The sequence below is a fragment of the Melampsora larici-populina genome (assembly GCF_000204055.1).
Source record: "Melampsora larici-populina 98AG31 unplaced genomic scaffold MELLAscaffold_34, whole genome shotgun sequence".
Classification (NCBI taxonomy): Eukaryota; Fungi; Basidiomycota; class Pucciniomycetes; order Pucciniales; family Melampsoraceae; genus Melampsora; species Melampsora laricis-populina.
Window position 1 is genome coordinate 395,785 of NW_006768798.1, and position 26,489 is coordinate 422,273.

Here is a 26,489-nt window from a genome sequence, read left to right on the forward strand (position 1 = left end):
TGTTGAGTTTCTTTCCTAAAACTATATAACCACCAACTTTTTAGATCAGCTTGTATAACTTCCTTTAAACTTCTTCAAAACGTTTTATACATCTTGTTGAATGATTCCTCGAATTATAGCTCAAAGATCAATTTGTAAGGGTTTTTTCTTTATCTTTTGAATCAAGTTCCATAAAGATTCATGATATTACGTATTTCTCTAGTTTTAAATACAATGAAACTTCAAATAATTTCACTCTTCTTATTATCCTGTTGGGTAACTTTTTCGTCAAGCGCATCTGTGACTGCTAATGAAAAAAGTGTACGTTATTTTGAACTCAAAAAGAAACTTCTCTTTTCAAAAAGACTATATATACTGAAACTTATTGATTTACCTACACCAGGTTGGTATGAGAATAGAAGAAGCTAATGATTGTTATGGTATTCTATTTTGGTGCCCTGTAACCAACAAATGTGTGGTAAGAGGTTCTGCTTGTCCACCTTAAGAAATCAAGTAAGTCAGTTATGATTTTTGCTTTAGTCTCTTGATGCTGTGAAAGAAGTTCATCTGATGAATTCGTATTGAATTGTCTCAAGTCTTGATACTCAAATTGAACCAGAAGTTAGAAACCCCCCTTCTTCGCTTACTAAAAAAATCATTATCAATTGTTTTTTATGTTCATTTCTCTCTGATTGGAATTTAAAATATTTAGATGATCTTTGTATTGATAAAAAATAATGGAAGTTAAAATGAAGATTACAAATGAAAAGAACAAAATGGTTTAAAATAATAAAATACTAAGAAAAAAAATGATCAACAAGACTAATAAAGATTCAAAGAAAACAAAAAAGATGAACTTTAAAAAAATAAATCAAAATGAGAATAAAAAATAATGTTATAACAAAATAATGAAAAACAAAAACACTTTACAGGTTTTCCATCAAACCACTCAAGCAGAAAGTAAAGCTTCAATCACAGCATCTTCACCTAATAAACTTACATTCTTACCACGATAATTTAATTTTTTCATCACTTCTATAATCTGATGACGTTGGAATCCCATGGTTTCGAATTGTTGTACATAAGCTGGATTTAATCCGGCTAAGGCAATTTCATCTATATTATTTGAATTTGTGGTAGTTGAGGTAGGTTTGGTTGGGTTGGTTGGAGTGGATTGAGTGGAAGGTTTGGTTGAACTCGAACTTGAACTTGATGGTTTGGTACCTTTTGCATAGGTCTTGAGGTTTTCAAAAAAAAAAGCAAAATCGGATTATCAGTTGTTTGGTATTGTGAGATCGGTTTGAATGAAACAAAGCTTACTTCTGTCCAGTATCTTGCAGTACGTTCAAAAGTTGCTCGATCAGTTAAATACACTTTAGCAACCTAAAATCAAAAATTCAAATTTATATTCCAACATCAATATAAATTGATTCATGGAACACATAGCGTTGAAAGTTGAGAAGTAATCGAAAAGATCGGAACTGGTTACTTACTTCAGCATCTTGAGGATCATTAGGTTCAGGACTACAAAGTAAACTTTGTAAACTAACAAGTGTAGTCTTTAAAGTCAAGACAGGCGACCAAGCATCTTTTAAAATATCTAAACAAATCGCTCCTGATTGTGATGAAACATTCGGGTGATACACTTTGGTTATAAACTTCATCTAGATGTTTAAATCATTTCGTGATTTTCAAATCGGAAAGAAGTAATGTGTGAGCGTATGTTTTGGTTATTGATGAGTTGTTTTTTGTTGTGGAGTTTACCTTGAGTGGTTCGAATGGATATCTATCTGGAATATCAATCGAAACTAAATCCAAAAGAAATGATAATAAGTAAGAAATTTTTTGATAATCTTTTGACAAGTTTGTTTTGATTTACCTTCGAAAATTCCACCTTCGTATGGACTATTAGGTGGACCTGGAAATTTACCTCTCAACTTTGACATATCTGATCCAACAGGCTAAAAATCATTCGATGAAAGAAGATTGAACCAAGAAGCAATTCAAATTCAAGATTAGTTTGTTGAACCTGATGATTGATTAAGAGGATTGAGTCCGAAATGAAAAGACGATCTCACTCACTTCGATATCGATATGAGAAACACCAATATCTTTTTGACAATCTTGAATTTCTTTCATGACTCTTCTACTTCTGTTGGCCATTTTTCTTGTTGGTTTTTTGATTTGGTTAGTAGTTCGTTGGCTGTTTCTCTTGTTGGAACTTGAACTGAGTCGAATCTCAATGACCATTAAAGCTCAACTTACACTCATCGGTCGGGTCGGATTCGGGTATGTAATACCATCAACGGGTAATCTCTATCAAGGGAAAATCAAAACTCTTGAAGTTCCACCTTACAAGGATTTAAGCTTAACAAAGCCTCTCATCAGCGCGGTCGCCGGGCCCTCAAAGGCTTTGTTACTAGCTTAATTATAGCAAGAACAAAGGAGATGAGGCTTGGGAAATATCCCCTATCGGGAATTTTTATTTGTTGATCAGTCTTAAGTTATCTCAGTATACTCAAGAAGTGATGTGATTGGGTTTGGGGGTGGCAAAGAGCAAAAATAGATGTCCCAAAACTCTTCACTGGTGCATTGAGATATCAAAATGCATAATGATAATGATGCTTGAAGGCAAACCAAAAACCACGTGTCTGAATTATAGCCTTTCAAGCAAGGTGAAGGGTTATCCAATCATCTGAATTTTGGAATATGGAACTCATGGATTTCCACTCGAGTTGATCCTATGACCATTTATCAATTTGTATAAACTATGTAAACTTTTCCTTTCATTTATATGTCCAAGAAAACTATCTTGGCATAATTCTATTTGTTACAAAGAACAAATCCGATTGTTGAATTTTTAGTTTCAATTTTATCCTCTTCTTTGTCTTCAGAAATCTTCAAGGTGTGGATATCATTCTGTACTTTGCATATCGCAATTGAGTTTCTTTGGTACATTCGTGTTGCGAGCTGTTTCTCTGTCGTTTGGAGGTTGATGGTCAATAACAAAATATCTTTATAGACACCTCTCTCTCTTAGAATTCAAAAAAGGAAACGCGAGATTTGGTTTTCAGGAAAAGTCCTTGCTTGACAGTCAAGATCTTGTATATCGATAACACGACTTCTACTTACGTATTTCTATACCTCAAAGTACTGGTTGATTAGACACCAATCATGTGCCGCAATTCACCACGATACGATTACACCATTAGAAGCACTGCGTCACCGTTCACCTCTATCCGTCAGGATAAGATCTGATCAGCTGAGCTTCAGCCCGATCGAATTGACACGTGAGGGATCGAGAGGATGTGAGACGTACGCAGACTTCAGAGACGCAAAGATCAAGTGGACCAAGATGTCATTGTCACCCTTAGAGGTTACAGGGCTGCGACAGGCTGCGATCAACATGTGATTGGTGACGGATGAGTTGAAGAGGCAGAACGAGTCCAATCGAGTTTGAACTTGACTGGATCTGTTAGGTAGTTCATGTGAAGCTTGCCATTATTACCTGACAGTGAGACTTATGATATGATTTTTTGATTTTGTAGAGTTCGCTTTCGGATTTGCCGGAAAGCTTGAAGTTGAAGTCGAAGTCGAACAGTTTGAGAAGGTGTAATCCATAGGGTATCATACTCATATAGCCTCTTCATCTCGGATGAGTTTCAAACCATCCCCATCTCGCACTGCCTTTATCAAACCATCACATCAAATTTACTGCTGTTGTTTTTCTGTCAACTTAGGGTACAGTGATAGTCTTGTCCCGAATCTTCCCTTATCTTCCTAAACTTTTTCATCTCACTCTCAAGAATCATTTTGGCAGTCAAGAGTCACTCAAGTCTCAAAAGTTTTACCAAGCTTGGATGACTTGCGTTTCAAGTGCCACTCTTACCGAATCAAAGCCAATCTGTTCATCTATCTTCAACTTTTACCTCGCTTCACTTCTTGGCTTCTTCGTTTGTGTTTGCATCCTCACTCGTCAAGCTGTCTGTTCACGGCCAGCCATGATTTACCATCATTCAAGCAACCCATTTTTCTTGGGAACTACTTTCGCCTTACTATGTTCACAACCACCTGCGGTCGTCTTTGGAGCTAACAATCAATCACATCCATCTAACGTGAATATAGCCGACCTTTTGGATTTACCTTTACCACCTATTCAACCTACTTGTCCCAACTTAATCTTTTGTCCGGGTCATAATCAAATCCTTCAAACTGTACAATTATCTAAAATCTTTCCAGATGATAAAACGTTTGTTGATCGACCATCAAGATTTCCGGTTGATGAATTATTGAAATCTTTTGAAAATTTAACTCAAGATCGTGGGAATTTTACAAAAGTAATCTTAGGATTTCTTTTTTTTAACTTTATCTTTTAATATTTTGAATTCGGGAAAAATCTAATTTATATATCGTACCTTTTTTGTTTTGTTTTTTATGACCTTTTTTTGATAGACTGCTCTTTTTGAATGGGTCACTAATCATTTTAGCGCTGAAGGTTTGTTGACATTTTACATTCATTAAGATAAAGATCAACTTCACTCTCAAAAGGACTTCTACCAATGCAGTCTTTGAAGATACTCAAATGTATGAAGAGCTGGGGGTCCCAGATAAGATACTGATGAGATTTTTTGTTTAATTGAAATTCCTTAATTTCAGGTCAAGACTTGAGTCCAGCAAACATTACCGATTTTAAACCAGACCTTCCGTTTTTTTCAAGAGTTCCTGATCCATCTATTCGAGGATGGCTCAAGATTGTACACAGTAAGTAAATCAATCTCACTTCCTAGAATCTTGATATCACATTTCTTCCAGTCGAATGAATCCCTACCAGATAATGTGCCACCTCAGTTTGAACAATACTTGATCTGAAGTTTATTAACTTGATCTTACTTCGTTTGTTACTTAGGTTATTGGACCAAACTTGCACGTAACAGTGTGATCAACAAAGAATGTCCGACTTGTGAATCTAGTCAAATCCCTCTGAACGTGTGTTCTATAGTCAATTAATACTCGAAGTCATACATCAAGCTGATAGATTATGTCTTGTGTTCTTCTGCTCTGGATAATAGCATACCTTTATCGTACCTGGTGGGAGATTCCGGGAAAATTAGTAAGCTCAATGATCTTTTGAATTTCCGCTTTCACCAAATACTTTTTCAAGTCATTCAAAATTCGATCAAAGATGATCACTTTCTTCAAACAATATTGATCAATTGTAAAGAACTTTGTGCAAAAGTTTTATTTATACATAGCTAACCACAATCTTGTTTTGTTTTCGAATTTTGGGAAAAAACAGCTACTGGGAGTAAGCCTATTTTACGATATCCTTTGAGCTCATCAAACAAACTAGTAAAAAACCATATACTGATTCGGATTCTTTGTTAAAACCGATTAGCACTTTCTGGGTTATGGTAATCCCCAATCAAACTGAACCCTTACTACCCTAAGAAAATTTCTTCAAATAAATCACTGAGACTTCTTTTTTACTGTTTTTTTTTTCTCCAGGAAGGACTTTTACATTCAGAGATTTATAGTCTAGCCAAATTCACACTACTTAATTTTTTAGATGAGATTGAAAGATTTGGATTTATTCCTAATGGAGCTCGTCTTTATTATTTAAATCGATCACAACCTCCTTTATTTACTCAGGTATAATAATAAATCCATTTTTTTCTTACTCAAGTTTTTTTATAATCAATTAACTTGTCTCTTTGATTTGATTTATTTTATTTTTTCCCTTTTTTTCTCATCAGATGTTGCATTTATATGTAACCACCACGTAAGTCATCCGATTTCAAGTCTTGGGTTTCTACCGTGCTGAGCATCAAACTTTGAATTCTAGGAATGATATTTCCCTCTTGCCTCGTGCTCTACCGCTCGTGGAAAAAGAAATCAGTTGGTGGCATGAGAATAGATTAGAATCAGTTAATTCGCCATTCACCTCAAGGAAACATGATGTTTATCAATACCGTGTCAAGAACTCGGCTCCTCGTCCAGAGTTTGTCCTTTTTTTCTTTCATATCAGTCAACCTATGTGATTTTCTTTTTTTGCCTTTTACTGATTCTAGTCTTATCTTTTAGAGGATATCATATTGATTTTGAAGTAGTCTGGGGAGAAATTAAAAACCCTACTGATTATCTTCCTTCAAGAAACTTATCTTCCAATGATCGTGATTTACTCTATTCACAATTGGCATCAGGCGCAGAATCAGGCCTTGATTATTCGGGTTCTAGGTTTGTGTCCTTTGTTTTTGAAAATGATATTTGGAATCTAATAGAAGTCAGCTTAACTAATGAAGATTTCTGCGTACATCACACCGGTGGTACATCAGGTGGGCAAAAGTACCTACAGCGGACACGGTTATCAACGCTCCAATTTTGAGAACTTTGAACATCGTCAACATTCTTCCGGTATGCTCAAGTATCTTGAAACCTTTGACTCTTCAACCAACTCACATTCCAGATCCTGATCCACATCTTTTACACCTCCTACTCTGATCATACTCTTACATTACACAGATTGACCTAAACTCGATCATGTACAAAAACTTTATTGCCTTAAGTGAACTGTACCAAAGAGAAATAGAACCATCTAATGAAAAAGTTCAATATTGGTCAGGTCGTGCTAAAGATCTTAAAGAAGCTATCGTTGATTTATTTTGGGATGAGAACCGATTAGGGTTTTATGATTTTAATCAAACTTCTAATTCTCGTAGTCTGATTTGGTCTCCTGCAAGTTATGCACCTTATTGGGCAGGGTAAGGATTGACATGATTTTTTTCTTCAGTTTGATTTTTTGTTCAATCAATATTGATGAAGTTTTAATTTGATTTGGTTTAGGATTTATCCTGATTCGATGATTAATGATGAAGCTATCGCTCAAAAAGCTCTTGCTGGTCCTGCTTACCTTGCTACTCGATTCAACGGTTCTGTACCTGCAAGTCTAATCCCAACAGGACTTCAATGGGTGAGTTAAATCTGAACTTTTCCGGTCATTATTGTTCAAAAAGGCCTTCAGATATCTATCATGCTCATTTGAATCGATTTTGATTAGGACTTTCCCAATGTATGGCCACCTCACGTTTACATCGTTTTACAAGCCTATAAAAACTTACCTGAAAGTATCTCAAAAGGAAACTTTACAAGCTTTATAGAAAAAGCCTCAAACTTTAATTACTTACCATCTAATCATTTTGGACTAAATGAAGATGAGTTACCTAACCAACCTAAGAGTGATGGGACTGGAATCGTTTTCAATAATTTGACGTTTGGTGAATTAGGAAATGTTGGAAATCTAAAGAATGTGAATGAGAAAAGTTGGAGTGAAGGAATGGTTGAAACTATTGCTCATAGATTGATTGCTAGTTCGTTTTGTTCTTGGTATGCTACGGGTGGAAGTGTTCCTGGTGTAGTACCTGAAGTATGTTTTGATCTTTTGTTTCACCCTGGTATCATTCTTGAGTCGAGATCTCTAATGTTGTTTTAATGTTTTATAGCTTTCTGCTGAGTCTTTAGATCGAGCTGGAAGTATTGGAAAATCAGGTCACATGTAAGAAACCTATTGTTTACCTTTCTACTCTTAACTTCTTTTAGCTATTCAATTTACTAAAGATCTTCTTTTTGATTGGATTATTCATTCAGGTTTGAAAAATTCAATGTTACCAATGTTAATGCCGCAGGTGGTGGTGGTGAATATTCAGTACAAGATGGATTCGGTTGGACTAATGGAATCATTTTGACTTTTTCACATTGGCTTGCTGATAAACTTGATACCAAACCTATATGTCCAGGCGTGAGTTAATTTTGAATGTTGATCTATTCACTCAGTTCTTTCACAATAAAACTGACCTTCTTAAACTTTTGTTGATTGGTTCGTGGGATTTTATAGATCTGAGCATGAGATCTTTGATAGCATATTACCAGAAAGCTTGACATAAGTTCATCGTTAATTCGTTCAAGTTGGGAACACTTCATCAAGCTTTATGAAATTGATTATCAATGACTTCATAGGTTAGAATTTTAAAGGACAATACAGTAAGATGATGATCAAAAGAAAATGAAGCCTTCAAATTTTGAAGAAACATATTCTGGAACTCGATCAACGAAAGACTTGATTTGATTTGAGGAATCTAGTGTTTTTTTTAGATATCATTCCAATTAAATCTATGAAATCTTAGTAAATAAAGGAAAAACTATATATTTCTTTAAATCATATAAATATAAATCCAAGAATCATGTTTTTCTTTTTTTGTTCCTTCCCCCCTCACTCATGGAAAAGTTTCCAGTGCAGATCTTTATTAAACATCTTGTATACATGAAAAGATGTTGTTTTTGATTTTCTATTTATTTATTTATATGTATTTGCTTGTTTATTTACTTGTCTTTTTTTCTTCTTTGTCTTTGTATATCAAGATATCATGTTTATAAAAAAATCATTAGCAAAAAAAAGTTTATTATTTAGCATATGTTTAAGAAGTTTGAATTCCAGTGGTTGTTTTTCCTTTTTTTTTGAAATTCAGATTGAGGAATTAAGTAAAGTTGGTTATGAGGTTTTGGATATTTGGAGTATCGAAATGATGATGATTTGGATTTTGAAAGAAATCAGATTGGTCATCAGTTGATAACACATACACCTACAAACTTGAATTTATTTTGCTTTACGTATTGACATTTCAATGATTATCATAGGATCATAACCCAGTGAAATTATTTATCATGGCTCCAGAATATGGAGAATAAAACCCATGTGGTCAAATTTTAACTTTATTCTTCTGTTGATGATCAACTTGATGAAGGTTAATCAACATCACTTTGCAACATCAAGGTCCTTAAGCTTGATTCTTGATAGAGAGTCACCTGGCCAAGAAGAAAGCTTCCTCATTCTTAAGTGTGCACAAACAAAACCTGACTTGAGATTTTTTCTAAGGTAGAGATAGAAGATGCCAAAACCATTAAAGTATGATTGAATATCACAAGTTGGTGGATATAGTATCACAGAATTCAAGCTCATCATTTTTTTCCAAAATATCCAGAAATGGTCAAATGCAATTATGTTATGAGGATATGTGGGCATGAAGTTTCACAATGATTGATGAAATGGATAAATTCATCAATTCAGCATCAGACCATTCCTCCACAAAGATTCAAGGCTCAAGGGAGTCTAAATCTATATCTGAGAAACTTTCTTTTTCCATTCTGTAGGACCTTGAGAGGATCCCTAAACTACTCGGATCCCTCAACAGTCACCTACAGCTGTTCCAACAAAGATTGATTTTTTTGGAAATCTCGCCAATGTGCAAAACCCTGGTTTTGTCCCTCACTTGATTTTGTCTCTCCGCTAATTGGAAGAATACAGGAAATAATACAGCTGTTTCAACAAAGATTGATTTTTTTTTGAAAATCTCGCCAATGTGCAAAACCCGGGTTTTGTCCTGTTTTGTCCCTCACCCGATTTTGTCTCTCGGCTAATTGGAAGAATACAGAAAAGAATAAACCTGTAAATCAAGTTTTGTCTCTGGTTTTACCCGCTGCGGAGACAACTTTCTCCAAAAAAAGTTGTCAACCTTTCTTGAAACGGCTGTAAACCTGTAATCAAGTTTTGTCTTTGGTTTTAGCCGCTGCGGAGACAACTTTCTCCAAAAAAAAGTTGTCAACCTTTCTTGGAACGGCTGTAAACAGTAAGGGTACTCAAAGTAAAGTATGTAGCGCTACATACTTTTCGCTACATACTTTTTTTGGCGGGGACAAAGAAAAAAAGATACTTTTGGCCTTGTCTTCCCCGCCAAAAAAAGTATATAGCAAAAAGTATGTACACGTACATACTTACTTTGAGTACCCTTAGTCAACTGGCAGTCTGGAGCAGTCTTAAAGGTGGTGTAATATTTAGGGCATGCATCATGGAGTGCACGCAGGCTCAACGACTTAGATTCGCCCGATGATGCGCAACCCGGATGCGCGCCCTTTGCGTAACCATAAGTCCTTAACCTAATCTCTGCAGTTGTCAGTCTCACACACCAAACCATTCTTTTGAGCGCATACAGTCTGCCGCTCGGATTCCTCACCAGAGTACGATTCACTAGCTTTGCACAACTTTACGTGTAGGCCATCCGGAAATCCATCTTTTTCTATCTCAATCAGAAAAACAAAAATGGCACCCGTGAGTCTATCTAGGATGATCTTTTGCCGAATGGCTTTCATTAGCGTCTCGGTAGAGATTAAAGATTCCGACTAACTTTTTCCCTTCATTCAAAAACGATTTTACGTCAAACCGAAAACCAAAAAACCAATCTTTAGTCAAAGACCACTACTACTGCTCTTGCTGCTAAACCTGTGAAGTTTTACGTTGATTTCTCAAAACCGGCTGGTGATGGAGTTTTCGATGGACCTGCTTTTGAAAAGTTCCTTCACGATCGAATCAAAGTTGATGGACGTGCTGGACAACTAGGTGATAAGATCAAGATTGAAACTGAGGGTAAGTTTTCTACTTTATTTTTGAATTTCTTGAGTTTCTCGTTTGGTTTTGTATAATAATTACTAATGAAGCATTTGACATGTTTTTCAGGTACCTACAAACTCTCTGTTTCTTCTACTATCCCTTTCTCTAAGAGATACCTTAAATACTTGACCAAGAAGTTCCTCAAGAAGCACCAAATCCGAAATTACATTCGGTAGGTTACTTTTTATGACTATCTAGCTATCAATCACTAACGTATCGGTTGAATCTTTGTTCTATAGGGTCATTGCCTCTAGCAAGAACACTTATGAACTCAAGTACTTCTTAGCTGACCAAGATGACGAAGCAGATGAGGAATAGATGTTGATTGCATTATGATGAAATTAATACATTTGAGTGTTCACTCTGATATGGACCCCAACTCGCATTGCATTGCTCATCACATTGCGGTGATACCTTTTCAAGATTGTGGACGTTGAGCTTTTCGTATTCGCACGCGGTGTCACTTCATTTCCTTTGCAAGACGCCAAGCCGGCTCACTGCGATTTTGAATACGTCTTTGATACCTCGCGCGACCTCAATGTGCCATGCATCATCGCGCTCGTGGATCATGAGCGTGTCCTGCAAACCTCCATCGCCGTACAATTTGTGTTGCATCTCGTGCATTATCTCCTCCCTTGACCTTCCATTCACAAACGTCACATACCTTAAGCCGGGGTAAGATGCTTCATAAACTCGGTTCAACCGCTGAAGTGCCACATCAAAGCAATTCTATCATCAGTGATGTTTCTTAACGGACAATTTAAGAACCGTGTTTGTGGATCTCATTGTTCAACAAAGGAAGGGACTTGCCTCAAGTTCTTGTAAGACTTTGGGATCGGTTGGCTTATGATTCTGTTGCTCATTAGCACTTATTTTACTAAGACCTTTGACTTCACCAATCCGAGGATGACTACCTAAGAAGCTCACTCGATCTTCTAAATCAAACTCCTCTTCGACTATTTGCTGACACACCAAGATTAAATCTTCATAGGTATGGCATGGTGATTCGATCTTTTGTAGAAGAGGTATTAAGCATCGATCGATTGATTCTGAAACTTCAAAAAGTAATGAAAGGGCTTTTCTTGATTCTTTGGCTTCAGCTTCCGGGCCAACTACTTTTTCTATTGGTGGAAGAGTTACTGAGTCTGATGCAGTTGGTCTGCTTCAAAAATGTTTATCCAATTCGATTATTTATGAGAGGCACGGTCACAGAGAATCACAGATTGAACGCTTACCTTGATAAACATCCTTCCTCCTTGAGTTTGGCCAATATCTGCTCAACAATTTCGGATAATTCTTTTTGTTGACTGTTTTCTCTCGATTCGAGAGATATAGTGATGATAGAACTATTGGTTGAATTTTCAACTTCCGGATTAGGTTCTTCAAGAGTTCGTAATTGTGATTCAAGCATTTCAGCTCCCATGAAATGATTTTGACGAGCTTTCATTCTACTTTCAATTAATGTTTTAGATCCTTTGACTAGTTTCAAGCGAAAAAGCGAGGATGTTCAAGTTCAATACCCATTGAGACAATTATTAAGGCGAAGGTGTAGCTTACGGTAGATCAGGTAAGTTTTTATCTGGACACTGGATGTTGAAGCTGCATGAAGACTGTGAAGGCCTCGTAGGATGTCCCGATGAGAAGATTTCAATGCAGAGCAAGCTATGACAGCCATCGGTGGTGGAAGATCAACTGAATTTCTCGGGTTTCGCAAATGAGCTACTTCAACTAATTCCACTGCTTTTTCTCTCAAGCTTAAAAGCCATGGTAAACGATCCTAAGAAGGAGGACCCCAAGAATCGAAGTAAATGTGGACCAGTCTTCAATCGAAACATCGATCGATCATAAGACATACCTCCTCATTTAATGGTATACCAGAACTCATCTTACGAATATTTGATTCAGGATGGACATCATCACCGTCTAGAAATTCGACCTTTAGTCTTTTGGCTAGCTCGATTGCAACTGTACTCTTCCTATGAGTTGATGGTGATTAGCAGGTTGTAGAGATTTATAAGTAAGTATGACCTGTGCTCAATCATACTCACCCGCAACCGCTTACACCCATCACTATTAAGATAGAAGCCATCTTGTGTGAGCTTTGGGGTAGATTAATCAAGACTCAAGGCGAACGAAGAGTACAAAATCAGTTTAGGATGTGCTGATCAGGATCGAAATCATTTTCAGAAGTGAATAGACAAAAACCCGAAACTCGAAGATAACTGATTTCGGGTAAGAACAAGTCTCCGGGGTCTTGTTGAGACCCAGGCTCCAGCACTGAGAGCAGACATTCGCTTCATGGTAATCGAGTGAGCCATCAGATTTATCCCAAAAAGGACCATCAACTCAAATCTCTTCGTCTGATCGATCTCATCCAGCTGATCGAACAAAGGCATGGAAACGAATATTCCAGATGTTCTCCAATCGAAGGGCATCTTCTCGTCGGTCAAACGTCTCCAGGATCATCGATATAGGCTTGAGAACTTGGGAGGTTTTACCCCAACCCAAGCCCATCTCACGGCTTACCACTTGTCTGTGCTGTTTACATCATGAAGTTCATAGGAATCATTCATTTCTATGTCTCATTTTACGAACAAACGCTCGAATTCGAATTTGCTACGAAGACAGAGAAGGGATTTGAAGGATCTTGGTATCCTAGAGATAATAGTGAGACCCAAATCCACGCAATGAAATCCACTATGAAAACTATGATGTTTGCATCTACTTGGAGCTTGAAGCACCCAATCAAGCTTAGCCAGCGAACCACAATTGCTGCAAGAGATAGAAGCTGCGTCCTTAAATGAGGTTTATGAGGATATCTTATCATCAGATTGCGACAATGTAATGTGAGGATGTGTGATACACACCCCATCAGATATCTCATGAACGAACTTTGAATAGGCAGCAGCTCAGAGTATTCATCATGTTTGTATGCATTTGCGCTCACAAGGGAGCACTCAGAATCAGAGTATATACTCAAAAGATTACCAAAGATGATCTATATCAATCTATCATAAATTCCAAATTTGTGACCAAAACTTCGAATCATAAAATTCTATGTATCTACATCAACGGATAGGGGAAATTGAACCCATCTGACATAAGAGTAAGAGGATCATAACCATTTTTTAATAACTTTTAAAATATTAAGCTAGAAGAAATCATAAGACGTTCGTTATCTAAAAGGTTGAAATAGCAAAGGGAATGTCAAAACCCCTTCCAAAAGCTACGCCACTAGAATAAATGACTAACCAGAATCAGTTTACGAAACACTCGATCCCACCGTAAGGGCGACTCGAGGGACCTTCACCTAAAAATGATTGAAAAGCAGGTGATCGTTAGGACGGTTCAGGGAAGCAGCATAGAGGAAAGTACCGGAAGAAGTCACATATTAAGGTCGATGTCAACAAATTCGGAGGAGGAAGCATCCACGATCCCGTAAGGGCGGCTCGAGGGTCCTTCACCTAAAAAAGGATTAAAAAATCAAAAAATCGATTGTTAGGATGTATCGCAGAAGTAGCGAAAATAGGAAAGATGACTAACCAAGGTCGATGTCAACAAATTCGGAGAAAGCAGTCTGCTCGATCCCGTAAGGGCGGCTCGAGGGACCTTCACCTAAAAAGGATTACAAAATCAAACAAAGATTGTTAGAATGGCTCAAAAACGAAGCAAGAGAAAAACGAGGAGAGAAGATGACATACCAAGGTCATTTACAACGGATTGATGAGGAGTGATCTTCGCTGGAGCTTTACCCTTTGAAGCGCGGAGCTTAGAAGTAGGGCGGTGTGAAGGTAAAGGTCCAAGTTCGATGTCTTCTTCGTTGTCAGCGATGGGCTTGTTGAGAGGGATTGCGTCAAAGTGTGAGTAAAGTGTATTAGAAAAGAAAAGAGCCCATGGAAGGATTATAATCAAGTTTCGAGCGATTAATTTTAATATAAAACTGTCGGGAACATCAGGTGTATAGATTTTGGAAGTGATTATGATTAAACTGATGACGAAGAAGAAATTGAAAGGTAAATAAATCAAGCATGTCTTTCGAAGACGTGAGATGAAAGCTTTAGTATAATTCATGATGATCAAGCGGAGGAAGATTCAAAGAAAAGTGAACAAGTTTTTTATGCGATGGTTGAGTGAAGAGTGTGGTGGTGGAGAGGGGAGAAAGAATTTCAGGGAAAAGTGAGCTTTTTATACTTACAGACATATTTGATGCTGATCGCTGATCGCTGATCTTTAGCATTAAGCACTCTATTAGCGTTTTTAAATAATGCGATAATGTTTGTATTTCAATCACTCATTTTTCTTGATCGTTAGTGCCAGGATTGACTTTGCAATGATACTAAATGCTGATGGACATATCAATTTTGTAATCTTTGGATACTGAAATCAAGAAAGTCAGAATTTTGAAGCGGATTGGCCTTCATTACGCCTCCAACCATGGGATATTCAACTTTGAAGTCATTGGAGCATATTTTTGTCGTTGCTCCCTGGTCAGCAATTGATGAAGTGTGATATCTTCTTGAATCATATGAGTTTCTTGATTTCAAAGAAACTTTTGGTGATTTGAAAAAAGCATCGTTCTTTGAAAGCATCTCCGAATCCTTATAAGACGCGATTCCGAAAAAGTAGTGAAGCAAGCTTTTGATTTATTTTCCAAAATTCATTTTCGAGGAACACGATAAGCTGAGTCCATAAAAGCATTCTCAAAAATCACTGTTTCATCATGTTGACTGATTCTGAAATGTTCTTACATGTCATCGGCCGCCAAGCTATAGAATGGCAGATCAAAATATTGCTTCAGCTGTAAAAGTGACTTCACCTCCAATCTCTCAAAACCCAAATTGGTGAGAACCAAGGCTGGGAATGTCAACGAAAGGCATTTGATGGTGGGTGGACCCCAAGACAGTAATCGTTTAAGCCATGCTGACCTCCAAACAAGACTCTTACTGTCATTTTATCAACTAGTGGGTAGCTAACTTCCCTCTCATCAATTTCTACAGGCCAGGCGGCCACATTGCGCACCGAAAACATTGCATCAATTTGTAAATATCATCAAGAAAGGATGTAGGGTTTCTTCAAGTCTTTTGTGTCCATTGTGAGACCTTGTGTGTTCATCTTCTGTAAAATTTTAGAAACTGCTATGTGCAAGCAGATGATTTTATATTTATCTGAAAGTGGCGCACTTGTTAGACAAGAAGTCAGGATCCAAGGATGGATCATGTCAAAATTGCTAGAAAGTAAATCTTCATTCATTTATCACAACACATATGCCTTTTGTTGTCAAACTGATAGAAGTGATGCTTATATATGTGATAAAAATCTCACCAATATGTTCCATGTATCATTCATCAAGAACAAATTTGGGCGATATCTTTTTTAATTTGCCCAAAATTGAAACCATATGGCTAAAAGTTTTACATTTGACAGATCCAAATGAACCTCAAAACATATTTACATGCACATTTTTTATATAGCTGATGTCAATTTTGAGTTATATCATAATGATAGAATTCAAAAGGTAATGAATATGAGCTATTTCTGAGCCAACACTTGCATTTTGGAGAAAATTATGAATGGTGATGATTGTATAGGTATGTAAGAAAGATATATATTTATCACCTCAGAAACTTTTAGAAATTTGAGGGGCAAGGAGAGAGGTTCAGCAAAGTAAAAATGGTCTTGGAAATCTTCATTAGCACAGAAATTTGTGGTTCTATCTTCCTTGAAGAACTATCAATGGTGTCAAGGTCTGGCTCCTGAGGAAAGACCATATCCCATGGCCTTTGTAAACGTTGATAGTGAGTTATTACTGATATATTGTACACAGATGTGGTGTTGTTGAAGATATGGTCCAAATTGACTTTTTATCTCATTTTTTCAGGTCAAGTTGTTTTGTTATTCAAATGCCATCTCCTTTTTAAGAGGTCCGGTAAACTTCATCCTTCCCCCCAGCGGGCCAAAAAGAGTAAATTTTGGTAAAGATATGGTGCAAGAGTGATGAGAAAATAAGCTTTCTTCTGTATTATAAGGGTCAAACTTGCTTAAGGAGTCTACGAGCAATATATGGCACCAAGATTTATGTTGGAACAGCTAGAATGGGGTACTTCTTCATCATATTTTCCCAGTTTTCACCACACATGACTCATTTGAGATTCATTTGGTGATCACATACATACATACTGATTGTCATCTTTATCTACGATCACGAGTTCCTCCAAGGATCATTACCTCCCCGGACTTGACTTTTCAGCAAGCAGGTACACCTCCAACATCATCTCAGATCAAGTATCGCACCCATGTATCGCGCGCCTTCTGTCGCCTACTCGGGAAGGGATCATTTCGGCTATCCTTCAGGTAGAAGTCCTGGCCATTGAGGACAGATCTCTTACCAGGATTTCCCAACAAGTGCTTCCCACACATCTTTCGACTGATCAGCCACTGAAATCTGGTGGGCTTCGAATCTCGCGGAATAGTTATGTAAGGTTGAAAATAGGTGTGGAGGACCTAGATAAATTCTCCAAACTGCATAAAAAGGCTGGCAGGAATCGAGATAATGTGAATTCGCAGCATACTTTAAGTTTTGACAATCTCTTAAACGAGTCACCTGCAGAAAGGTGGTACTGTATGTATGACCGTGGAGTCTGGCGGGCCCCAAGATTCCGGCCGATTTATTTGAGACGTCTTTGATTTGACGAGATTTGACAACACTCACTGCTGCCGGGCTCCTTTGAAGTCTTTCGAAGGACTTCTTGCATAAATTCGCCCGGCTGTTTATCTCGCCGCTGTGAAGGTTAACTTGATGACTTTCGAAATTCCTGATTTGTGAGGCGATTTTCTGTCAGAATTTCCTGTACTGTGGATTGTACTCTTTTTTCAAAACATTGACGTGGGCTAGGGAACTGTCGCTTGCGTACAGTTGAAGCCATCGGATCGGTCTCAGGATTGAGCCTTTTCCAAGTCTTCGTATACGTGAGCCTGATCCCGTACAGATTACATCTTTTCAGCACTGAAAGTTGATGCCCCTGTTTTGAAGGATGATATCAATAAGATCGAATTGTCTGTGAGTGACTGGTTCGCCTACTGGAACTCCTATTTTATCTTATAGGCTACATAGCTCTTTGGCTTGCGCTCTGTGCCCTCTGTCGACACTTTTGAAGAATTTTATCTCCCCGTCTACCTACAATCCGATGAGCCACCTTCGCCTTTCTCTGGTCGCTTCCACCCAACACTCAACAATTCCGCCATATGAATACTTGTTCAACCGCATCCCACCGGAGCAAAACCCTTACGAAGTTATCATGCATCTCGTTGACGGTTGGGTGTTTCCAGCAGTACCAAAATTTACCTACGTTCTTCTGGTGGTCTTTGGAGCTAGCAATATCATAACAATAATTGCTTGTCTTGTTGTGGTATTCATACCACTGAGGCGCAGGGGGCATGCTAGAGACAAACACGTTTGGTGGTTTCGCACACATCATGTCGACAGCAGTTGAGCTTTTGTGATTCAATTTCTTAACACCGTGTGTTCGAATTGCTCAAAATTTCTTTCACTGAATTATAACAGGCGTATCCCCTTTTTATATACCAAACGCAGGCCTTGTACGTATCGAGCGTGCTTTCCTGGTCTTAACCGTCCACCTTTGGATCACCCTTCGTATTGAATAACAAGATGACTCAAATGATAAAAATACATCCTCATAGGCAGTGGCAATCACTCAGGCTCTCGCAAATTTTATGTTCTTGATCTATACAGTTCTGAGCTACTTTAGCTTCAAGGATCGAAAAGTCTTAAGATGGTCCTACATTTATGTGTGGCAAGTCCTCCGCCTTGCTTGATTTTTCATAGAATCACTGTATGATAATTTCTCATTCTTTGATTTTGACTTCTTCTCATCAACTTACGGGTGTCTTTCCTGTTCAAAATATTTTCAACAAAACATTACAATATTACAGGTACGACGTGTGCTGGCTACCAGGTATGTTTTGTCCATGTTGTATATCAGAGGGCCTCAGTCAGATGATCTGAGAAGACAAGAGAGCTTGGGTTCAAAAAGCGTTGGCTTATATCGGCTGCCCTCATGGGCATATCAATGGCACAGGTTATATAGGGTTCTATCTGACTGCTGTCTCAGCACTTTATGCATGGTGAGTGCCAACGTCTGACAAAATTGATGTATCTTTATCGGAATCATCAATCTATCTCACACAGCTTTCATTTTCCATCACAGGCTATGCTCTCCAATCCAGACACATACAAGAAGAACACTTTGCCAACCTCTGATTCTCAACACAATCTTCGCACTCATCCCCATTTTGGTCACGCTGTCTTGCTTTTCTTTTGCAATTCTAATCTGCAATCGCATGACCAAATTCTTCTCAGCTTATGACCAGCTCGTGGTTTGCTTTCGCGCTGCTTCTGACGCTTGGGAGCAACAAGAAGCCAACTCCAAATCTTCTCTGACGCCGCACCTTCTTCTACACACCTTGTTCAGCCCCGCGGAGGCATTTGATATCATGAGATCAGAGACTGATCTCTTGATCAAAATTCTCAAGTACTCATCCATTAGCTGGATTGTAGCTGGGCTTTTTCTTGCTTCTGTACGTGTATTTGACCATCTCTCCATCTTTCTTGATTATGATAATGAACGCGAATCGCTCAAGGATGCCGATGGGATGGTATAAAAAGTCCAGAAATTAACACTTTTATTTGTAATTGTACCTCATGTCACGAATTCTCATTAACACAGTTTTACGCCATTGCAGTCATTGCATTTGTCAAAGTCATTCGCTCTTCGTTCAAGATAGTTAAAAGTGGCAAGATAGGCTCATGTGAAATTCCAACAGAAAACATTATCGAGAGAAGCAAACGCGCTTTCAAAAGCAAGAAGAGATTCCCTGGGGCAGGATGGTGGCGAAATACTGAATTGGCAAGCCACGAGCTTTGTGCGGTTGATCTACCGCTTCAGCAACCGATCAACGAACCGTCTCAAAATCAGATCGAACTGGAAAAAGGCTATAGTAAGGTCAAACAGGATGTTTTTGAAAAAATGACTGAGAGCTGATTCCTGAATGACTTTGTCAAACTCATCTAAAACCTTCACTCCAGGGTATCTGGTCCGACACTGTACACTTATGCTCATCGGGCTTCTCTTTGACGTTGGGGTTGGTTTCCAATTGATGTTATCGGCTGACGAGCTGAGCAAGTTGAGTTTCTTCGAATTGAATCTATGCGATTAGAAATCTTGGAATATGCCTTATCTATGGAGCGTGTTCGGTAACCAGTTAACCCACAAGCTGACCTTGAAATTGTCACCTCTGTCAATATATTCGCTTTCACCTTGTGGTGTAGTCCAACATATCGATCTATAAATGCCTTATTGTGTTGCTTGGACGTGATTGCAATTACACCAGCAATGCTTTTCCGAACGGTAAGTTAAATTCCAGCTTCACTCTCAAGCCTCTGCAATAGACACGAAATTTATAAGTCATGCCAGCTGATAATGAGTATCTTGCTGCTTTATTGAATTTCGTTGATCCTCATCCCTCACTCTAAAAAACCTTTGCTGTTTTATTCATGATACGTACATATATATATTTTATTATTATTAGTGGCGGATATTGACTGAAAAAGATGTAACACAATCCCATGTATCTGATGAAACATCGACTAGAGTACTATAGAGGACAAGAGAAATGGAGTTGAATTTTTCATCCCTATGAAGCGAAGCAGACGACTGTTTATTCACAGAGATTTCTATGCTGACACCAAAGGCATTGTATCAAATTGACCTCACACATTGTTGCAATTTCACTAAGGCTCATGAGAAAGTAGAAAGATCATCATTTTCGGAAAATGTGACAATAAGCTATAGAAAGGAATACCAATTCTTGAACCTAGGTTCCATTACAACTTTCCACCCCATGATAATTTTATAGACTTTCATAATTGATTTCTTTTGTTCCAAAGGATTCAAGGCGAAAAAAATCATACAACCACAACTTTACATAATAAATACTATATTTCAAAATAAATCAATTCAAAAAATGCCTCCAAGATTTAATCCAAGGAATTTGGTCTATGAAGTTTAATTTTCCATCTTTCATCATCTAAAGGTTCCAGAACTTCGACTTGTTGTAATCCGATTTTTTTCAATCCTTGACCCTTTAATCTTCTCAGCTGAATTCCAAGTTCACCATAAGTAGAAGCCACTAAAACCTCAATCAAATTATCAGGTTGAAACTTTGGATTTTGATTCCTACCGCTTTCTTCCGAATAGTCCATGTATGGTCCCAGAACTAAAATCATTGATAGAGACCCAATGACAAAGATTGGAATTAATGGTCCAAGGATATACGGTGTTTTTTTATGTTTTGTCTGATCCCATCCTATTGATTCGGTATACCATTCACCTTTTACATTCTTTGTCATATTTTGAGGTAATTGATCATCTGGGAATACACCTCCTACTGAGATAGCGGCTCTAAAGTACTGTAATTATGACGCACATTCCATCAGGACATCATCAAGATATTTTTTTAGCGATTTAATTATGCGATTTCATTTGAGATTCAAAACTCACGCTTGCTAAAAATTCAACTTGACCTTTAAAATAAAGTTCCTATTTTCAAAAAGAGTTTCCAAAATCAACAAAAGCAGGATATTTTCAACTCAGTGATATTGGGAAAAAAATCTTACTAAGATCTGATTAATGAAAGTAGTATTTGCACCACCAGAAATAAAATAAGTAGTGTTCAAAGTTGATGATGGGTTTTGACTATTATAAATAGCTTTGATCACATCACCAAATCCAGTAGTATAAATAGTTTGAGATTTACTTATCATAACTGAAAGAAGTGATACTATTGCCCTAGAGATCAACGCATTCTCTGATGTAATACTTTGAGTATTGTTCACTTCACCAGAATTGATGGATCCTTTGTAATTTACTTGGACATTTGTGATTCTGGTGTCTATTTCGCATACAGTTGAGTCTAGAAATCCATAGCCCCCACCTGATCCGGTAACTGTTATTACTGAGGAATGATATATAGTTAATTGTTGCATGACAGATACACTCTAGATCTCAAGTAGTCACTTACAATGATGACCTGGAGTTTTACTCCCAGATAAATCTTGGTCAGAGCACAGGGTCACCTGAGCTATACCTCCATCAAGGAATCTCGTTCCAATCGCGGTGACAAGACTGTCAACCACTGTAAATCAAGTGAGTAGATTTTCAAAATTGAAAAGGTTATCCTGTATCATCAGTGTTCCATATTTGATCATTGAGGTTTATAGTAAGAAATACCAAAATTGACTTACCGAGGACTTGTCCATCTGGACACTTTGCGTCAAAAGTCAATTGAAACAAAGTATAATTCAAAGATTTTGATACATTGGCATCTGGAAATTCAATACGTCTAGCAGAAGACAATAAAGATGGTCGATTTGGTTCGGATACATTTCGTACTTTACATTTCACCTTCGCAGTAAAGCCTTGTTGAAACATTGTATGATTTGAAGAAAACTGTTTCCCTAATTTCCAAGTTTGACCAGATATTGAAAATCGACTTGGAATTTCATTTGATAGTATTCCTTTTACATCCTTTTGAGTAGATGATTCATCTTCCATTCCACTGACGTCTTTTTTCAATATGGGAAGCACACCAGCTAGGATCCGTGAGGTACATGAGTATAGGTCATATATCTGTTTGCCAAAAGTTCATCAAATAGAGTGAAACACACCTGTGGAAGCATTGAAAAATGCTCCTCTGAATTTGAGTAAACTCGACGATCCGAGTTCAGAATAAGCAGACGCTATTCCACTAGATGTCAGAAGAGGACCAAGAGCCGTTGGGTCGTTACTTTGCACTTCATGAATAGCAAGGAAATCAATCATTTGAAGTTTTGTTTAGCAGAAAACGCGATTCCAAATATGCCTCACAAGATTTTACTGTTTGATTATAAATCGGCGAAGTCATGAAGAATTCATTAAAAGCTGCGCTAGCGAAATCGATCTCACTCCCTCGAATCGTGGACATAACCTCAATCCTCGTAGGAGTGAGTAAGGTAGCAAAGCTGTATTGCAATATTTCAGTTAGCAACCGAATTGTGGGCGTACAATACAAAGAATGAGTTTGATACAATTTTACTTACCTAGCGGTCAGTGTTTCCAATAAAGCAACTAGGACGATCGGGATGAGACAATAACTAAGGTAGGACAGTTTTATTGATAATGAACCTCTTGAAAGTTCAATGATGGAGACCAATTGGATCAGAGAGATAGGTCTCTTTAACCGTCGCTGAAGCATAATAACGACAGCGCGCGAGAACAAGCTGTTTTTTTTTTCAATCAGAATAAATGTGTATCTTTCTCGTCTTCATTATCCGTGATCGTAAGATAAACTCAGTGAAGAAGACTAAACTATGATCCAGATGTCGAACAAATCGTTGCAAGTCCCGTGACAATCAATATTGAGATTCGAGGTGAACGTTTTACGAGTAAAGCTGATCGATTGGGAATAGCGCATTGTCTGTAAAGTGGTAAGATGAGAAAAATGATGGTGAAGACCATCAAGATTGAATGGCCAATGATGACTATCCAACCTTGACGAGAAATCGAACGTGAAGACCTGCGGTTTTCTCTGTGACGCATCCAACAAGATCAAAAACGATAGACTAGTCAATAATTGTATCAATCCATTTCTTTACAGGAAAAGCTGACCTTTGTGTCTCAATTTTTGAGGACCGGTCTGTTTGATGATGCTCAATGTGTGAGAGGGAATACGCAGCGGTAATATCGCTATAGTTGCATTCAAAGGGCTCCATGGGGCCTACTCGTCTGTCTGCTGTAATTGAAGAGTGTGTATCGCGCGTTTTCATAGGCTTTCGGCTTTCTTTCGACGTATCTATGCGTGATCGTCGGTCAGAATAAGATGAACCTAATCTGATCGTCTTTAACTCGTGTTCTTCCGCGATGTTCATGGCGCAAGTGGAAATCGCTACCAATCAAGCCTAGCGATAATATGAGGTATGCGTACGAGTATACTTTTCCGATCCGTTTTAGATTGCTCTGGATATCGAAGTCTATATCGTATCAGAGACTAGGAAGATATGAAGGCCAATATGCTACGCAGTGTGACTCTTACCCGCTCAAATCCATCGGCTACCATTTGCCATTTTTATCACAGTCAAAATACGTATCTTCAATGCATGGATTAACATGTGCGAGAAGAAGCCAAACAAAGTTTTAAAATTCCAAAATAATTCCCAAGAACTCTTGGAGGAACTTTACGATCTACAGCAAAAATGTATCACTTCACGACTTGAATTCTCCGCTATCAGCGAGTTCCGCGGACGAGAGTGGACAACGACGCATCGCCTGATATCGATGTTTGAAATGCGGGGAATTTTGGTCAAATTGGATATTCAAGAGTCACAATGCATGTAAACAGATCAGGACGCAATCAAACCATCACATAATGCGATCTTACAGTCGATTTCAAGAAGATTGACCGAGGTTTGCCCGCGAAGATCAAGTGATTTGGCTTTCCCCTCCCACTGTGGGATGTGCTCAGGCCGGGTGAAATGTATAGTGATGGATTGAGTTCCATTCCTTATACACGAATCCTTATCCACAAACCTACACACTTTATGAGACAGTAGTCTGATCTTACTGATCTAGTTCAGTAACGTGTTTCGGGGTGGGCGTGTGGCCGTAGACTACCGTACGAAGTAGGTAGGTTCCCTGCTGGCAGGGCGCAGGCGCGGGTGGGAGGACAGAAAAAGTTTTGAGGTTCGCTGTTCTGAGAGTTATCGATTGTTTGCTGGAACTTGGGGTACGCGATTTACAAAAATCATTGGGGAGAATCAGGCTTGAAATTTCCATCCAACATCATATGATGAGCAGCCCGGTACTCGGGTCTACTGGTCTTCGGGTCACGGGAGCTATCCGCGTTGCCACGTTCAGGGGAACATTCGGAAGTTGTTGTGCCTTTGAACATCCGTGGCCCGGAATTCTCGTCAAGCTTTATGAGATTGACTGAATTTACAACCATTTTGTTATATGTTGGCCATTGAGAAAAAATAAAAAATTCAATTTCAGTTTTTAACTACACAGCAAAGACCATATTTTTTGTTTTTCAGTGGTAACTTTTGAAGCTTAATCTTCTTTAAGGTAGTAAAAAACTGAATTATTTTTTTCTGAAGTCCAACAACACTTGATGACATGTTAATGATAAAGGTAAAAGGAGGTGGAGTAAACATAATTCTCATCTCAAAGAGAGATTTTCAACTCAAGGGGAAAACAAATCTGCTAAAGCAACTGTATCACTTTGTTGAAAACTAACATTGCTTCCTCCCCTCAGCTTCAAAAATCATAACTTTGCATTGTGAATTCCCTCTCAAGAAATTGGAAGGTCTTAAAAAGATCACAGCGCTTGGTGCAAACTTATTTGATAGCTTGTTAGCTCAAAGACACTTCAAGAAATGCATAAAAAACATCAAAAAACATAACCAAGGTGTTTTACACATGTCAACATTGTAAAGTCCTAAACCAAATCAATGCCCTACACTTCATCATATACAAAAATTTATCAGTCTTCAATTTTCTTGAAGGGCAATACTTTAAATTCCATTTTGGTTATTGGATGAATCACTGTTCTGATATAACTTCAAACTTCTCTAGTTATTCAAGTATACAACTCCCTTCTCCTTCTTATGTTCATCAAAACCCATCCACAAGTCCTCTTCTTCTTCTGATTTTTTGAATCATTTGCCAAATATCCAGATACAGCAGCTGCCATCAAACAGATTGAACCATTCAAAGTAAACTGACTTGGTACTGTGCCTATAATCTGAGGCTCTGTCTGGTATAGCTTACATAAACGGGCAGAAATGCATTATTTTGTGAAAATCATCTATTTTCCACTTTTTCAAAAAACCCAATTTGTTATTGGTTTTTCCCCTCTTTTCAGAAGCCATTTCAAATTTGATAATCTATTGTTCTTGACCAATAATACAGCACTTTGCAAGATGCTCCACACCAGCTTTCAAGTTTCACCGTCATAAACCCAGAGGAAGCCTTAAAACTTTGGGCTCTGTTGCATCAAGATCAATTTGAATCAAAAATTGGTCAAGTACAATTCTTTCTCCATCAATCTCACTTGCTTCCTTTTCCCTTGTCTCTACAACTTGGTCTAGGATAGCAACTTCAAACTTTGATGACTATCAATTCTGCCAATGGTGGCTTGCTAAGCTAAGCTAAGGATATTCCCAACCTTGGCTTAGCTCAGCAATGCCCTGATCAGGAATGGCGCACTGACACTAATTCTTAGTGCACTCCCACTAAATTTAAGACAATAGCTTAGCTGTAAACTTTTGGTCCTGTTGATCTATTACAATGTAATAGCTTGACACAATATATAATGCTAAACCACCAATTAGCACCTTAGTGGAACCTTTAGGCATAAAAATGACAAATTGTTTATATTCATTTAAGATAACCAAGATACAAAACCTTTTAAGTTGAAATAACCTTTGCAGCATGATTAGCTAGAATACTGGCCACCATTACCCATTCGACCACCAGTCCAACCTTTTCATGGAGCCACAAGAGGCTAATCACATTCCTCCCAATAGTTCGTGGTTCCAATTGACCTTGATTTGCCGAGCAAACATCAGCAGTGGCTGAAAAGGATCTCTCAACTGCTGAAGATGAAGCTGGAATCCCAAGTTAATTGTGTGCCATTGAAGCAAGGACCAGATAGATGTGTTTGTGATCCTACAATCAATGATCATCCTGATCAGAAAGTGTTTGTTTAAGGACCATCTAGGTATCAACAAATTCAATATTTAATTTCCGCCATTTCATTACACAACTTGGAACAATCACCCCATCTTTGAGCACCAGTAATAAGCAATGATTGCCCTTGAGGTACCTCTTAAGCTCATCTTTGTGCTCAGCCTGAGGATTCTGGGTGAAGAGTTGATAAACATATGAAATGGTTCTGGTTAGGC

General features: G+C 38.0%; 7 protein-coding genes across 7 annotated transcripts; 3 read left to right on the top strand and 4 right to left on the bottom strand.

Moving 5' to 3' along the window:
* Positions 1-928: 928 nt before the first annotated feature.
* MELLADRAFT_37906 (uncharacterized protein) lies at positions 929-2,142 on the bottom strand (the record flags this gene model as incomplete). The annotated part of the gene is made up of 7 exons (XM_007413083.1): positions 929-1,095; positions 1,177-1,216; positions 1,300-1,362; positions 1,473-1,643; positions 1,744-1,787; positions 1,859-1,940; positions 2,062-2,142. 7 exons carry the CDS (start codon positions 2,140-2,142, stop codon positions 929-931), a joined length of 648 nt encoding a protein of 215 aa, XP_007413145.1.
* A 1,697-nt stretch (positions 2,143-3,839) lies between these two features.
* MELLADRAFT_89984 (family 37 glycoside hydrolase) lies at positions 3,840-7,916 on the top strand (the record flags this gene model as incomplete). Its single annotated transcript, XM_007412980.1, has 17 exons — positions 3,840-4,316; positions 4,432-4,474; positions 4,636-4,740; positions 4,886-4,977; positions 5,075-5,089; positions 5,276-5,284; positions 5,428-5,628; positions 5,733-5,758; positions 5,822-5,977; positions 6,061-6,213; positions 6,312-6,390; positions 6,499-6,737; positions 6,820-6,946; positions 7,034-7,399; positions 7,476-7,528; positions 7,621-7,771; positions 7,875-7,916. The coding sequence occupies 17 exons, from the start codon at positions 3,840-3,842 to the stop codon at positions 7,914-7,916; spliced, it is 2,334 nt and encodes a 777-aa protein (XP_007413042.1).
* Positions 7,917-10,126: 2,210 nt separating this feature from the next.
* On the top strand, positions 10,127-10,792 carry MELLADRAFT_89985 (uncharacterized protein; the record flags this gene model as incomplete). Its single annotated transcript, XM_007412981.1, has 4 exons — positions 10,127-10,135; positions 10,273-10,450; positions 10,541-10,646; positions 10,714-10,792. 4 exons carry the CDS (start codon positions 10,127-10,129, stop codon positions 10,790-10,792), a joined length of 372 nt encoding a protein of 123 aa, XP_007413043.1.
* Positions 10,793-10,939: 147 nt separating this feature from the next.
* On the bottom strand, positions 10,940-11,608 carry MELLADRAFT_37958 (uncharacterized protein; the record flags this gene model as incomplete). The annotated part of the gene is made up of 2 exons (XM_007413082.1): positions 10,940-11,203; positions 11,303-11,608. Coding segments are annotated over 2 exons (570 nt in total), but the record flags the coding sequence as incomplete, so codon positions are not given.
* Positions 11,609-12,296: 688 nt separating this feature from the next.
* Positions 12,297-12,563, bottom strand: MELLADRAFT_37938 (uncharacterized protein; the record flags this gene model as incomplete). The annotated part of the gene is made up of 2 exons (XM_007413081.1): positions 12,297-12,450; positions 12,523-12,563. 2 exons carry the CDS (start codon positions 12,561-12,563, stop codon positions 12,297-12,299), a joined length of 195 nt encoding a protein of 64 aa, XP_007413143.1.
* Positions 12,564-18,832: 6,269 nt separating this feature from the next.
* Positions 18,833-19,533, top strand: MELLADRAFT_65438 (uncharacterized protein; the record flags this gene model as incomplete). The annotated part of the gene is made up of 2 exons (XM_007412982.1): positions 18,833-19,147; positions 19,219-19,533. 2 exons carry the CDS (start codon positions 18,833-18,835, stop codon positions 19,531-19,533), a joined length of 630 nt encoding a protein of 209 aa, XP_007413044.1.
* A 995-nt stretch (positions 19,534-20,528) lies between these two features.
* MELLADRAFT_109107 (uncharacterized protein) lies at positions 20,529-23,456 on the bottom strand (the record flags this gene model as incomplete). Its single annotated transcript, XM_007413080.1, has 10 exons — positions 20,529-20,960; positions 21,052-21,090; positions 21,168-21,496; positions 21,572-21,685; positions 21,795-22,142; positions 22,218-22,343; positions 22,417-22,550; positions 22,629-22,808; positions 22,898-23,116; positions 23,197-23,456. The coding sequence occupies 10 exons, from the start codon at positions 23,454-23,456 to the stop codon at positions 20,529-20,531; spliced, it is 2,181 nt and encodes a 726-aa protein (XP_007413142.1).
* Between the last annotated feature and the right edge of the window lie 3,033 nt (positions 23,457-26,489).